Below are 16746 nucleotides of genomic sequence, written 5' to 3' on the forward strand. Positions count from 1 at the left end.
CAAGCTGATCATCAGATGATAGCTAGTGTATGCATATTTTCAAGGATAAACTCTTTTACATGGTATGCCAAATTGCCAATTCTTTGGAAAACCTAGTGTAGTTGTAGTTGAAATGAGAAAAATGAAGAGCAAAAAAAAAAAAAGAAAAGAAAAAACAGATATAATACTTGCCTTGCCATGGTTTCCCACAAGATGTAGTAGGAACAAATTGTATGATGGTTGTCAGGCTTGCTATCAATTATTCATGCGTCCAGCAATTTAGATTACTAGAAGATCATACCAGATCAAGCAATTTAATGTCTTCTTTTACTTCAAGTACTTGCAAAGAAGCATCTCAAATAAGTACTTGTTCCACTTTCCAAATTTGTGATCCATGAGTACAGTTTATAAGAGCTAAAAATCACAGCTTAAGAGGTTTGGGCTAGATATCTGTGGTGTTGTAAATGATTTAGATATGGTTTTGGTATTTTGGATTTTGGTTGGACTAGATCCGGTCGCTCATATGTGCAGGGGCGAAGATAGGTATTCACTACGTGTGGGCAATTGCCTACACAGGCCCCAAAAAAATCCTTATTTTTATATTTATGAGCAATTTTTCTCATTTACATATTGGTGCTCCTCAAAATTTAAAATTTTATTAGTGCCCCTTTGCTAGAATTTTCGGATTTTGCCCCTGCATACACATAACTAGTTTACATGGACACTTATTTTGCTACTAACAAATATAAGAATAGTATCATATGCTTCAACTTCAAAAGATTGATCTTCTAGAACACATTTTTTTCATTATAGTAAAACTTTGTGTTGTTGACCAAAAATTAAAATAATCCAAATTAATCACTTGTCTTATACTGAATACAAGGTTTCCAAGCTCATCACCCAAGCTTGTGTCCCTTGTGCTCTTTACTAATTGTCTAGGAGAAATATCTTGATTAATAGATAAATTTGATTTAAGGATACACTCAGGTGGATAGCTTAGATGAGATCAAACTTCTGAAAAAGAAACAAAACTTGTGGGAACTCATTCCTTATTAATTTGTTGGAGTTTTGGGTTTAGGCTCACTTTCCATATATCAAGATAATTGCTTCTCTTTTGCTTCTAATTTATCGTGATTCGTCTACCCACTTCTAACTTTAATTCTTTTGATTGCTTTTGCCTTGTGAATCAGTAACCAAGTCTTAATTTTTACTTACCCTGCCGCCCGCTCTCCTTAATTTTTTTTTTTTTTTTGCTTTCATCAAGTTTTTTATCTTACCCTGAGAGATCCAAGGTTGCTTCGAAACCGGGATACCCATCAACTAAGCATCACACACCCACAGTTTGCAGTCCGAAGGAGTAACACACACGAAAATTAAACCGACGATTGGTCGTTCACTGTTCCACCAGTCCGACCAGCTATGTTATGCCCCTCAGTGCTGTAAGCTTAAGAAGAGAAAAGAAAGGTAATAATAACTCTAATATGAATAGTTGTAACGTCCTTCCTCTGTCTTGCACTTAAGCAATTGATGACGAGCTGCATTATATCACTGCACCCTATCTTAATACTTATTATATGAGATTATTAAGTCAAATTTGGAATATATATGAAATTTTCCAATTACTTTTTAGTTAATGCATGATATCTCCCATTTCTTCATCCCTTTGGTTTTTCTAATTGGTGCAGTTGCATCTTCTTTCGGTCTTTTTTCCGAATGTATTGCATATCTTTTTTATTTGGTGTTATTTAATTTACATTCGTGTGATGCTTGAAGTCTGATACTTACTATCAAGCGTTTTATGCATTCGAGCATAATAAAAAGGAGGAATCCAGCCTCGGTGGTGCGAAATAATAGCATTAATTTAATTATGTAAGCATGTCTTAATTATCAGGGTGGAATCCCTCGATGGGTTCAAAACTAATTTTAATAATAATTTAAGTGAAAAAGAGTGCATATATATATATATATATATATATATGTGTGTGTGTATGCACACATGCGTGCGTGTGTTAATTATCATGTTATATATTACAGCAGGAATCCCTCGATGGGGACACCAATAATTTGAGTGCATCCACACACACACACACACAGAGAGAGAGAGAGAGAGAGAGAGAGAGAAAGCACATTTCTCATAAGTAAATGTGTTTTGCTTTATTACATTTTTATGTCAAAAAAGAAGATAAGAATTGAATGAATCGATTTGAGAATAACATCCCATTTCAACGACTTCTAATTCAGTATAAAAGAAAAACAGTGATCTACATATCCACTGCCATATCTAACAGAGTTTCATTAAATTAAATATGCCAAATAATTAGTTAGTTAAATATATATCGGGCCGATGGGCCGGACTATGTTTTATTTTTTTGTTTCGCTTTACTTTTTCATGCTCTGCCACCCTAGTGTGTTTTTTTAAGGTTGATTTGCTTTACTTTTTCATGCTCTGTCAATTTAATGTTTTTTTTTTCCTGGTTCTCTTTTCGCTTTATATTTCTGCTTGCATTTCTTTTGCAGCTTCTAGATGGCTTTAAGTACCACCACTACTTTGTACTTTTATACACAACATTTTTTTAGCACCACCCTGATCTTGATTTCTGCATATTTTATATATATATATATTTCTTAATTGTATTAACCTCACAATTATGATGCTAACTAGTTAATCTAAGGATAGCAATTAAAGACATAAATTGGTCCTCAATTAGATTGGTAGGCGGCAAGTCTCAATTTCGAGTACCAGGGACATCAACCTCCTGTGTTTTAAAAAAAAATGTCCCAGCGTATAAGTTGAAATGCAGTTGAATAATACTTCGAGACAGCAAAAACAAACCATATACCTTACAAAAACAAGAGATTGTATAGAAGCTTACACCAAGCATTGGATGTCTCGTGCTCACTCAAAACTAAAGGCATAGATCCTTTCAAGTTAAAAATGGTCAAGAATTCGATGTCTAATTTATTTACTTAATGTAGTTGTGGAAAAAACAAAAAATTATATATATATATAGAACTAGGACCAAGCCAATATTCTATTACTTACTTCCATATGTATGGAAATGATGATGGTAAAGTCAAAAAGATATGTAAAGCAAAGATTCGAAGGCATCAACAAAAGCAACACGACCAATTGAAAGCCAAAACGCGATCACCATCGATCTTGCGCAGAGAAAAAGCATGAGTGACAGCGGTGATGGATCTGATCCGACCCGTTCAAAGCACCATGGTCCATGGATCCACATTCGGGTCTATTGATAAAGGAATTAGGTTAAGAAACCGAAATGACTCCATCAATATGGCTCAGTTGGCATAAGAAGAAGAAGTATGGTTGTGAAATTTCATGACAATGTTCAACACTAAGATCTACACATTTTTTAATTCAAAACATATTAACAGAACACCCTAAAAACTCTATTTAAAATTGTGAAGAATTTTAAGGACTTGTAAAGAAGGTTGTTAAGTGATTGGTAGGGGCGAAGGGAGGTGTGGGCAATTGCCCACACAGTGCTACAAAAATGGTTTTTTTTATATTGAAACTCATGGCGTGGACTTTAAAAATCTAAAATTGTATAACTAGTGCTCCTTTGTTGAAATTTTCTAGCTCCGCTCCGCTCCTGGTGATTAGTTGTTCTAATTCATTGCATTTTGAACTGCGAACTAAAACTGTCAAGGTAAGAGTTGAGATCCATCAAACAATGAACCAAAGCTTGGTGTGCTAGTGAATCATAGTGGTAGCAGAGCTGATATACAACATTCGGACCCTAGATCCTGCACATGCATACACATGTGCTTTAAGGAAATAGATTGTAACATTCTAAAAGTTTAGTATCATATCTTAATTTAAGATGGTAAATAATCTTGATGACAAAGGTTGTTAAGTCTTTAGTTGTCTTTATTCCTAACATTTTTTGAGCTGCGAACTGAAATTATTAGGAAGCAGATTAGATCTTTGGACCAAAACTCGAGGCCGGTCATTACATTAATGATGGGGTCAAGGGCGGAGGGAAGACCATGGCCCCACCCCAGCCAATGAATTTTTTTTTACATTAAAAAAATAATATTTTTAATTACATAATGTATTTTTTGTATTAAAATTCAGGTTGGCCCTACCCAGATCCAGAGATCGGACTGCCGACCCGGCCCTAAAAAAAATCTTGGCTCCACCCCTGAATGGGGTGCATACCTAGATGTGGTTTAAGAAATGACCCTCAGTTTGCAATTCTTTTGTGGTATGTTACATTTCATGCCTAAATTACCCAATCATATATAGATTCATGTCCATTAATTTGATTCTTGAAAAGGAAAAAATAAATGCAAAAAGGTAATTTAGTTCAACTTCCAAGCACCTAACACTAAACTATAAGGGTTATAAAATAGATGGCATGACAAACATTGATTATAAATACAATATGAGTACTATTCTAAATAGTACTACAATGACCTCACTCTGACAGCTTGTCCAAATTCAGCCTCTTATGGTATATATATATATATATATATCGTTAATGATGGCTGTCAGCTAAGAGTTTATAAGAATTAAAGTTCAACGCTTGGAGTGTCTCCACTAGCTTATCCGGTAAAAGCTTATTTAACTCCAACTTGAATGAAGAAAACTTATTTGTATATTAATTTTTCATATGAAAAGAGTTCTCCTTGAAGAAAACTTATTTGTATATTAATTTTTCATATGAAAAGAGTTCTCCTTGAAGAACATATTTCAAAGGCAAAAAATTAAACTTCTAACTCCAACATATGCCTTTACTTTATACTGCATTTGATTCATATGTTATTAGTTTCAATATTAAAATAACTAAAAACAGATATATATGAATAAATAACAACAATAAATTTATTCAAATGAAATCCAAATCAAGAAACGTAAACCCTAGATTAACCTCCTCAAACAAAAGGTTTAACGACTTTATGTCAAAGTTTTATGAAGTTTTTTGTGTTCCTCAGGGGATCGGTGCAATAGATTGGGGTAGGGATTGGTATGCAGTTAATTTTTATTTCGAATATTAGGGCCGCCAATATTTTGTCTGGTTAAAACTCGAGTTTGCTCTTTAAAATGTTTAAAGAACTTAAGCTTGATTAAAGAAATTGAAAACAAAAAAATAAATCTTCTTCCAAAATACCAACTCAAAGTTTGGTGTCCAAGGAAAAAATCCAGAAAAATAGTCTTAAGCACTGTCACAAAAAAAAAGTATGAATATTATACAGTGAAGAATTTCTTGAGTATAATACGGAAAAGTTATATGTCTCGATAATATCTCAGAAAAATTTCGGTGAATTTTTTAAAAATTTAAAACATTTAATAAATCTTAAAAATTATAAAAATAAAAATTAATAAAAAATACAAAAAATGGGGAAATACATATAATACTTGTCGTATACACGTATTATACGTGTATCTCATATAATACTCATATTGTATGCGTATTATACCCATATGATGCCCTTTTTTTCATGTTTTTTATTTTTTGGTGTTTTTTTTAAACGCATCTTTTTACGTTTTATATGTGTTTTTTGGAATAAAACACGTTTTTTGTGACAATAAGAAATATAAAATAAAAATAAATGACAATTGTAAGGTTCGATTCACAACAATCTTGGGGATGCGTTTAAAGCAAGGATGCGGCGGTGAAAGCCCACCCAACGGTCTGGAAAAAGGCCAAAAAAGGGCGACCTCACAATTACATTGCCTCATTAATGATGATGCCTTGCCTTTTCCCTCTCCATAATTTAATCTCATTTATTTGTTCTTCTTCTTTCTTTAATCGGTCCCCTTTTGCTTTGTACATGTTGCTCTCGCTAAAAGCATAAATTAAGATTCTGCGTGAGAAAGATTAAAATTAAAGCCTCAATTCCGACCAGTGACCTAACAAGGACATTTTTGAAAGAGACCAAACACTGAGTTGGTTGTCTTGTTGCAACTATCAAATCGCAAAACTGTAAGAGCTCCAAGAAAGAGAGATTGCCAACTTCTGTTTCTAAGCTCAGCTCAGACGTGGCTCGCTCTTGTTCGAGAGAGCGAAGCAGTGTCAAACCAACCAACAAGCATTAGCGCCCGAATGTCGCTAAATTGAAGCAACGATCTTACTTTTTTTTCCAGGGGACGGAAAATTTTTCCTTTCTAATAGACTTTGTTGTAAGATGGGTTTTCGATAGAGTTGGTTGCCGGTGGCGGCGGTGGGTTGTGTCCGGCCGCCGGCATTTGCCAATCCACAGATTAGGACCATAAGCCCCTAGAGTCGGATTTTATGCTGCAAAGAGCAATTAATTAAGAAAACTTTCCTGATTTGGAGGTGTGGGTTTTTCTTGTTGTTCAACTAAAAAACAAAGTTAGTTGGTTTTCTAGAAAAAGGAAAGACCGGCCATTGGTTGACTGCTATTCTTTCACTTTCTAACTTCCCAAACAAGGTAAACATTGTCAACAAGAGCCATAGACCATAGACTTTAATAAAACATGAAGTTTCTGGCGTGAAATAGGGGCTCAGGCCACCTGCAATTTTGAAAAAGCCATACTTTTATTTTTAAAAAAGGAACTTACTATGACCTTTTGTGAAAATTCTATATAATAACAGTGATTTTCAGGCATAATTAGGATAATGGGTATGGAGATATACACGTAATATATATATATATATATAACATAAAAAAATCAAAAATGCAAGAGACAGTTAAATAAAAAAGTTAATGAATGGCTTTAAAAATAGAATGAAAAATGAGTTAAAAAAAATAGATTAAATAAAATTAAATAATTTGAAGTGTATCTAAATACCCACTTTAGATTCGAGTAAGGAAAACAAAGGTTAAGAGAGTTGTTAAATACTGCAGGTTGCATCGGCAGGCGGGAGTCTGTCCAACCACAATTTGACAAAAAGAGAAAAATAGGAGATAAAAAATCATCCTAATGGTGTGTTGGGGGGTCGGACTCGGGTGGAACTTTTCCCCTTTTTCCGCTTACATTCAAACACTGCAGGCGTGCCTCAGATTTGGTAAGCTTTTAATACCGGAGAGAGAGAGCATTGATTGAATAGTGCTGCAAATTTCACGTGGAATCAGGGTACGCCACCGTCGCATTTATGCGTTATATTTAAATGTAGAGAAAGAAACAAAAATACACATTATTTTTCATTCCATATCACAAGAAAAAAATGAACACATCAAATCTCTGAAGCAGAGAAATTAATATTTCCTTTCATTTAATTTTCTTTTTTTCTTTAAGAAAAAACTAAAATGAGGGGGTTGCCCTAACAAGAGCGGATGGAAGCACTCTTTAATTGTGACAGTAAAATATGTCGACCGAGTTATAGCAAAAGCCAAAAAGTTGTATAAATTGATTAAGAGTTATTGGGTAAACTTCATTTATGTAATACTATTGACAAAATTAATTTTTGAAAGCTAAAGAACAGGTGATCATTATCTTCTTGGTAAAATAAATGCACATAGTAGGTTGTGAATGGTTAATAAAGTTTATTAATTGATTGAATTAGTGTTCATAGTTCTTGTATTGATCCCTTAGTTTATGTATATGTTTTAAGGAACATAATATAGCTGGTTAGGCTCGCAGTGATAAAAGTTTGCGTCATGAATTTGATTCTTATCAGTGTTATTTTATTCGGTTGCAAATAAGCCTAGGCACCGGGCTGGGCTGCCGCCGGGTACCCGGCTCGACTTGGCCTGGTCAGGCGCAAAAAAAGGAACCCGGGCTTGGCTTTTTTTAGTCGGTTCGAGCTGGCTCGGGCTTGATGCTCAAACTTAATTGCAAACAATGCAGAATGTGATACTTTAATTGACTGATGTGCCATCTTTTGTCAAGGTTTTGAAGCAACTCAGCAATGAAAAGGAGGGGAAGCTACTTCTTCTACCATTGGCACTTAGTTCATATATATATATATATATATATATATATATATAAAAGAAATGAATTGAACATGTATCATACTCCTTATTTTTCTCTAGGTTTTCTTTATAATAATTTCTTTTTACCTTAAAATTAGAATAACAAAAGGAAGAAAGAAAGGCTTGAAAAAACTAATATCCAAATGAAATTACCTTAATACTCTCTCTCTCTCTCTCTCTCTTATATATATATATATATATATATATACTTACTGCTCTGCTTAAGTATCAAAGGTGGTCAAAGGTTCGAATTCCAAGAGTTGCGCATCTCCTGCTTGCAAATAAAGAATCGCTGTGCATCACCATTGATTGAAGCAGTGCTTAGGGAGATGAACCAATCTTACCAATGATCAATTTCTCCTGACATCAGATCTTGTAATGAACTATCCATTAAAAAAACACATATCAATCGAGGCACCATGCTCTAGTTTATTATTAGAAGGGGGACCCAATTGAGAGATCTTCATCATAAGCAGGGTTTCTAAAAATGTAGAAAAACACAAAAAGAGACAAGAAAAAGGCCATGTGAAGCTGCAAGTTTTGTTTAGAGTGCCATGACAAATTATTGTCACAAATCTTAAGACACCTTCACAAGTTGACTGACATTTGCACTGAGGCGACATTTGGAGATGCACCCACTAATTGCAAACTTGGAAAATGTGTTGTAATCCACTATAAAATGCGAAAAATTCATGAATATATGGAAAAAAAAAATGCACCATGGATCCAGTTTAGCTAAGATGGATGCACATTTAGATCCGAAAGAGGTTTGATGGATGGTTGGATCCGAATCTCTCGAGAGACCCAAGACTATTCTGGATCCAAAGTATATTATCATGGTCCGACTGGTTCGATCGACTTTTAGTTGGCCTTATTCATTCATTTCAAATATTTCTACATACTAGCTTTTATTGAATATTGTCGGTTGAAGTAGCCTGTCAATTTAATGAAAAATAGGGCTGATATGTAGATTCAACATGATCCAGCAAGAGCTAAAGTGTTAAAGCATGAGCCACATTATATATCACGTGAAGAAAAACGGCACAATTATCCTTCTTATTTCAAAATTTACAATGCTTTCATATATATATATATATATGAATCTGTCAAGATTAAACTGGAAATATAAAAGTCAAGTTTTTTCTTTAAGGGTTTAAAATACCTTTTAAAAAAAAGAAATAGTGAAAAACAAGAAAAACAAATGAGTTTCTTTAAACAAAACCCTCTGTTTCTTTAAGGAGACATTTGGTATTCTTGAAAACCAACTTGACTTTTATATTTATAACTTAATCAGTACTTTCTCATCGCTTTGAAATCGACAATACAAGTTATCTCCGTCAAGTCTAGTATATGGGCTGGTTTGGAAAGCTAACTATCTCTCTCTCTCTCTCTCTCTCTCTCTATATATATATATATATATATATACAAAAACTGAATGGTAACTCCTAGACTCATGAAAGTAATATGATCCTTCATGTTGGAAGTTAAGAGAAAGACAAGGTAAAAAATGTGTTCCTTTCTTTTTTTATTTTTCTTTCAATCGTTCACCACGATGGATCAAACGACAGAGTTGGTAACTATTGATAACCAACTTACCATTCAATCATGTATATATATAATAAAGATTTTCATGCAAAATGACATATTTCTGACGGCAAATTGGTAGGTAGGTCTTTGTGAATCCCGTGTAAAATTTTGCAGCAAGATTAAATTGACTACTAAAGAGAGGAGATACGAAAACTAGAATGACCACATGGATGACAACTTTTTCGAGTTGTTACTACCAAGAGCTAACCTTGGTTTGTCCAAGTACATAATATTACACGCCTTCGACTCAAGGCGACAGCAGATCAGATGGTGTAAGCGAACCCCACAAGAGATATAGATCAAGATTTCGTTCACTAGAAGCCATTTTAGTAAACCCAATTCAAAAACTTATGATGAAGGAGGAGAAAAAATGTCTTGAGGTACACGAAAGGGGCCAGAACCAGACAGGGTAAGCGGGCATTTACTACGTCTCTTAATTGACAGTTTCCCTTGTGACAGGAGATAAAAATTTATGTATTGAGATAAGAAGGAAGCTGGTCTGAGAACGGGGACGAGCATAAAGATGAGAGAATCTGCTTGAGCTGTCATCAGGTGGTTAATGGACCATCCATGGAAGCTCCCATTCTTTGCCTTGCTTTAATTAACTCCATGAATTTTACCAGATGATCCTGAAGTCAAACCTCATCTTCTGAATATAAACACCGAGCAACCCTACCGCCTTCTTCTCATTAATTTATTCATATAACAAACTAGAGCAACCGAGGAGAGAGAGAGAGAGAGAGGTGAGCGATGGCGTCCCGGAAAACCCTTCTGCCTTCTATAGATCCCTACCTTTCACCACCGCCGGCACCACCGCTACCACCTTCAGCCCCTCGCTTCTATTTTACGCAGAGGTCGTCGCAATCCAGCTACCACCAACTGAAGGCCAATGCCGTCATGATACTGCTCTTGATCTTGGCCGTCGTCTTCCTCGTTTCGCTGTCCCTCCACCTGCTTCTCCGGCTCCTTGAGCGTCGAAGATCAAGAACCACCATACCCACCACCAGCAGCAGCACTAGCAGCCCGCCGGAGGCGGTAACCATCGAGACCCAATTCCACCACCACCATAGCAGGAGCAGCAGTAGCGGAGGAGGAAACGGAGGTGTCACCCTGGTGGACTCACTCCCCATCTTCACCTTCGCCTCCATCACCAGCCGCAGCAACCAGCGCCTGGATTGTGCCGTCTGCCTCAGCCCCTTCCAGTCGGACGATCGCCTGCGCCTACTCCCTTACTGCACTCACGCCTTCCACGCGGACTGCATCGGAACGTGGCTGCTCACCAACACTACATGCCCGCTCTGCCGCTCCGACCTCACCGCCGCTCCGGCCATCCCCGCTGCCACCACCAACACAGGCGCCGCCGGTGCCGGGAACGAGCGGGAGGATGTCGAGTCGGTGAAGTCATCCGTCGGCGGCCGGAGTTTCCGTGTGGAGCTCGGGAGCATCAGCGGGCGTTCGGGCGGTGGCGGAAGCCGGCGGTCTTATTCGATGGGGTCGTTCGAGTACGTAGTGCCGGATAATTCGCAGCCGGAGGTGTTCGTCGCCGACCGGGACAAAAACTCCGACAGGTTTCACGGGTTCTCTGGTTCTGGGGAGGCGGACTTCCGCGAAGTGGGCGGTGGGTACCGGACGGAACCGAAGATGGTGGCGGATGGAGTCGGCGGAACAAGCCGCAATTGGCTAAGGGAGTACCTGGAAAGGCTGGTCTCTTCGGCGTCGTCCTCGTTTTCGCTGAGGACGACGTCATTCCGTTCGAGCAGCGAGGGCCGGAGTCGGCCCAGCGACGTTTTCCCGGCGACCGGCGTCGAGCCGGACAGCCACAGCGACCGGTTCGCGGCGGCGGCGGAAAGCTTCCTGCTCTTCTTGAGGTCGGACATGTGAACGGAAAAATAACCAAACAATGCCTGAGTTTCTTGGGAAGAGACACTATTGTCCTTTGACTCCTCATTGACCAAAAATAGCTTCAGCGGCACGATCGTAATATACGGACGACAGAACGCCCTTTTCCGGTAATAATCATAGGAGAGGTCGGATAATTACTTCGCTCTTCATTTTTTCTTTTCATATTTTTTGGAGCAAAAATGAGCTGTTTTTAGCTTTTATTCATTTGTTGCATGAGGTTGATGAGATACATTGAAGTTGTTCATCTACTTGTAAATATATATGATGATGAAAATTTACCGCCATCATATTGCCAAGATCGTGATTTTGGTTTAGCACTGAAAATCCAGAACTTCTTTTATCTTGTTTCTTGAAAGGTTAATAAACCCTTTTCTAGCTATTCTTAAAGTGGATGAAAGAAAATAAGAATCTAATATCAGGATCTTTAGATGGTGCCGTTTGTCTGGTTGCTTCAAAGAAGGATGCCACTCCGCATCTACATTTCCTATTTATGAGCTGTTAAGACATTTTGTCGATATTTAATGCAGGCAAAAGCATATGTTAATGTCGATTTAAATCAGGTCATAAATATGTATGTCTAAGTGTCGCTGCACCAACTACAGTCAATTATATCAAACATTATAACCTAAAGAGGGCTATGAACTGTCTCGAGCTTAAGATTTCTGATCGACTTCTAATGCCATGATTCCGAGTTCCAAGATTATGATTCTCCGGCATGAGCTTCTCCGTGTTTGTTTGTCTTCCAAACATTTGATACCTGAGATTTTTACTCTCAGATGTTACAAAACGCACCACGAGTTGCGGGAGAGAGTTGGCCCTCCAAGAGGTGCCAAAGTTCCGGCAGTTTTCTTTTATCTTTTCTTCTTTTTTCATTGAACAGACACAATGTCTCACGGATGTTAAAGTAATAAAGTTCATGTGGGCAACAACGTTGAAGCAAATTTCTTTTGTCTTATCGTGAATTCAAGAATGATAATAGCAAGATGGTAGCTTTTTAAGGTCTTGCTTCAACCCATTCTGATATAGGAATATTTAGCTTTTATTTTCCTACCTTTTCTTTTCAAAGTAAATCTCTCTCTCTCTCTCTCTCTCTCTGTTTTTGTCCTTTGTACATTCGCATAAACTTTCATATATTCTTTATTTTCTGCATGTATATTACTTTCTCATATCTTATAGTCATCATATATAAACTTTCATATATTCTTTATTTTCTGCATGTATATTACTTTCTCATATCTTATAGTCATCATATAGATCGTCTTAGATGGGGTTCGGTGTTCGAGGTTTTAACTTCCTCAATGCGGAGAGCGGAGAGCAGAGACAAGACTTGTCACATTTTCCACCATCAACCTGACCAGCTATGCTTTGTATGATAGTAATTCGTTCAAAATTGACAAACCTAAATCTGACCCATGTTGGAACCACTTACATTTCTAATACATATAAAGAAAATACCAATTGCAAAGGCACATGTAGATTGGTGTGTGCAATTGCCCACACTAAAATTGATTTGTTTCTATTTTGATACTTCTTCATTTTCATATGAATGCCTCTTTCGAGTGAACAGAAAGATTCACAGCTCAACAAAACATCTGTCAACTCCTTATCCTGATACATGAGTTACTTTTGGTGTCTCGAGGTACCGCTCTCACTGCACTTCAGTTTACAAATCGACAAGACGGCCCATCGTTTGATACCAACTTCCTCGCAAATGAAAAGTAAAATTCTGTCTTAATATTTTTTTTAACTCTATCACTAATCACAAAAAAAAAAGAAGAAGAATAGTTTGAATTTCACTTCATATTTTATAAAATCGAGATTAGCCAGGGTCGGTCTTGTTCGGGCCTCATTATTATTGAATGGAGACATGTGGGGACAACTGTCGTCTTGGTTTGGTAAAACCTACTTGGCCAAGCAACGGTATGAATGCGGAAAGGTTCGGACTTGGAAACTAAAAGAATTCCAATATTTTTAGACCCCGCATCGGTCAGGCCCTTGCTTTCCAGTTAACTGCCTTCCATAATTGGACATTCAATCCTGATTTTTCCATTTCAAGCTTTGTTTGGCCGCTGGTAAAACTTTCGCCTCAATAACTTATCTCTATTTGGAAGGTGAAATGGGTAAAAAACAATGGAGAAACGTTTGCAGGAATAAGTTTTCTCTATTTTGAAGGAGAAATGTCCGTTCATTGATTCAAACTGAACTGGCCAACAATTATATATATATATATATATATATAACTTATAGCAAAATAAAATAAAATGGTATTAAATGATTAAAAATGAAAATTACTAAATTATTTTGAACTAGAGTTAAAGTCGACACTTGGCACTCTTGAATTGGCGAATCCGAACTATGAGCCACTTGTTGGATCTGGATTAATCGATTTAGGCCTATTTTGATAACACCTATAAAAAATTACATGTTTGTCCCTCCTTGACAAGAAATTTCCCTGTGTGTGAGAAATTTCTTACTGGTGCACGTAATCTGATGCTGCCATGCATGTAGTTGGATCTGGTAATGATAGAAATCCGAATAGAAAACATTCTTTTAAATTGGATATCATCTACTCACTCAACAGAGGTGCAGTGATGTCAAATGGTCAGTAGTTTTCAGGTTATGATCCGTATTTGGATTTGGGTCCTTAACAGTAATGAAGTTCAGATCAGCTTTTTTTTTTTTAATAAATCTGAATTTGAGTCCCAAAATCTGACAAGAATCCAACTTGCGGACACTGCGCGTGTTGGATCTGAATTTGATTATAAAACCTCATATTCAAATCCGAATCTGAGTCTGTATCCGATTATGTAAGATCTTATTATGTCGGATCATATAAACGGCGAATCTAAGCCATCTACATCTCTAATATCCATTTCTAAACTCCAAAAAGTTCACATCCCTACTCTCTCTCTCTTACTGTAACTAGGGGACTTCTTGTCCCCAATTTTTGTATCTAGGGGACTTCTTGTTCCTAAATTTTGATATACATTCTCATTTTTTCGGTTATCTCTCTCTCTTTCTAACATTACTTCTTCTCCTTTTCTATTTCTAACATTACTTCTTCTCCTTTTCTATCTAAGCTCCAACAAAGTTTATTCCTTTTCTTTTTCTCTCTCATAAGTAGTGCAACCAGTTGGATTGGATTGGATGGCATGTTGTAGCCACGTTCTTACTTGGAATCCTTGAACTGCTATCATGATGGTAGTAAGGAAGAATGTTGATTTTGAAATTAAGAATGTGATTATGAGACCAAGTGAATTGCTTGTTGTCCTCCCCTCTCTCTCACTTAATTGGTTGGATCTGTGGCCCATGAATAATATGTCTCTGGTTCAACTTCTACAAACTTACCTTCTTGTTGGTGTTCAATTCAAGGTAAAGATAGGGATGTACAAGGAGGAAGCCAAGTTTACTCAGCTTTTTAGATGGAGTTGTGGTTCTCTCTCTCTCTTCTGTGGATGCAGGCAGCAGTTGGCGTGGGTGCAACGACGCCTGTCTTTATGGGCTCCTCAAGCTCCACGCTCCCCTGCACAGGGCTCGGAGAAGGAATGGACTTTCTCGTTCATGAGAATGACGACCACCTACTCCACTTCTCCACTTTTCCTGCCTTAAATGTGGTGCCTCCGATCCTGGTCCAAGGGAATATAAAACTCATTCTGCTTCTGGCCGGTTTCACTTATCAGTTACTTCCTCGGACCCGATCCTATTCGAATCAGTTCGCCAATCACTAGTTGGTCGGTGACTAATCTGGTTTTCAGACTCTGTAACGTGATCACATCCATGCAGTCGGAGTTTTTTATTCAGAATAGCTTAGCGTGCGGAAGTTCCATAAATGGCAGCACCTTCAGGTAATGAAGAGAGCAAAATAGCGGCGAGGCTGCCGGAGAAAAATCCGGTGATGGCTGCAATTACAGAACAGAGAAGAAGAGGAGGGGGAAGAAGAAGAATGGTGGGGAGTTTTGGAAGTAGAAGTTAAAGCTTAAGCACATAGGGAATGGGTTTCAGCAGGCTTCGTTGATGCGGCTGGTGTGAAATTGAATGCGAGCATTGATTGAGTGGCAGAGGGCGACGTGGGGAGGAGGCGATTCCAACCCTTTCTGTACGTAGAGTACTGAAACCTTTTATGGAGATATAAATGTTCCATGGAGAGAATCATGTCACTGCATTGAATCATGCTTCCACCAAATGCCTCCATGCTCTCTTTCTCTCTCTAGATCTCTCACCGACGCTATTATATTTAATCAGAACTCAGAGGTGTTCCATCTGATAGAAACTGCCGTTTGGTGCTTCTGTTTTTTTTTTTAACATTTTTCTGAACGTTCTTTGTGGATCGAGCATGGCAAAGAGTATCACGTGGAGGAAGATGCTTCAGATGTCTCCTCCTTGAACCACTAAAAATGAATGTACAACAACACCTGAAAGCGTTGAAGCCTTAATTTCACAATTGCAGAAGTGATCTTCGATAAAAGAATAGATTAGAAAAAAAGAAAAAGAAAAAAAAAAGGAGCCCTCGATTAGGTCTAAGGACGTGTACCTCTCTTCTTTTTATAGGATTCCAGTCACAAATTTTACACTAGGATTGTCGATTTAAAGCTTTTAAATTTTGACAGAAGTTAAAATATCATTTTTTAAAAATTTTATATAGGACAAGTGAATTTTTTAAAAAATTACATGTAAATTTATAAAAAAAAAATTGAGGGGAAGGCTAGGGCCCTTGCAGGCTCCCCTTTGGCTCGAAAATCTCTCTCATTTTTCTTGTCATTGGGGTCATGGGTTTATCGATATCAATGATAGCACCTTTCAACTTAAGTACCATCCTTTCAACTTAAGTACCATGTTCTACTATTTAAGATGTTCTACTATTTAAGATATAGAGGTATAGCGCCCACAAAAATCAATTTAGTTACCTTTTTCTTGAAGGCCCCTAACCCATCTTTAAGTGGAATATTTGAACACAAAATTTCTAATGTTGGAGCGTAATCTAAATTGGATAAGTGAAGATTAATCTTTCATGTAGAAGCTGTTAGGATGATTGCGCAATAGTTTGGATTTGGTTTTAAACTTGGGGACCCCGAATCATAATCTATCCAATAGTTCAACCCATTGACATCCTTCTCTCTCTCTCTCTCTATATATATATATATATATATATATATATATGTATATATATATATATATATATATATATATGTATATATATATATATATATAGAGAGAGAGAGAGAGAGAAAGAGAGTACGTAATGTGACATTCTGATTATTTTATCTCATTTTTTCCCTCATTAAATGTCCAACAGTAAATATTCAATGAGAAAAATATACTCAGAAATTAATCTTGACTTTTACCATTCATGATAACTTTAATTTTTTAGTTCAT

At 37.0% G+C, this 16746-nt stretch overlaps 1 protein-coding gene across 1 annotated transcript; it reads left to right on the plus strand.

Moving 5' to 3' along the window:
* Positions 1-9897: 9897 nt before the first annotated feature.
* Positions 9898-11657, plus strand: LOC116265980 (E3 ubiquitin-protein ligase ATL4). Its single transcript, XM_031647003.2, has one exon. It carries the CDS (start codon positions 10222-10224, stop codon positions 11350-11352), a length of 1131 nt encoding a protein of 376 aa, XP_031502863.1. The 5' UTR covers positions 9898-10221; the 3' UTR covers positions 11353-11657.
* Positions 11658-16746: the final 5089 nt, after the last annotated feature.

Source organism: Nymphaea colorata, chromosome 12 (assembly GCF_008831285.2).
Source record: "Nymphaea colorata isolate Beijing-Zhang1983 chromosome 12, ASM883128v2, whole genome shotgun sequence".
NCBI classification, from domain to species: domain Eukaryota; kingdom Viridiplantae; phylum Streptophyta; class Magnoliopsida; order Nymphaeales; family Nymphaeaceae; genus Nymphaea; species Nymphaea colorata.

What these genes read in the sequence shown, in the direction of transcription:
- LOC116265980 (XM_031647003.2), top strand. Translation starts at nt 10,222, where the DNA reads ATGGCGTCCCGGAAAACCCTTCTGCCTTCTATAGATCCCTACCTTTCA.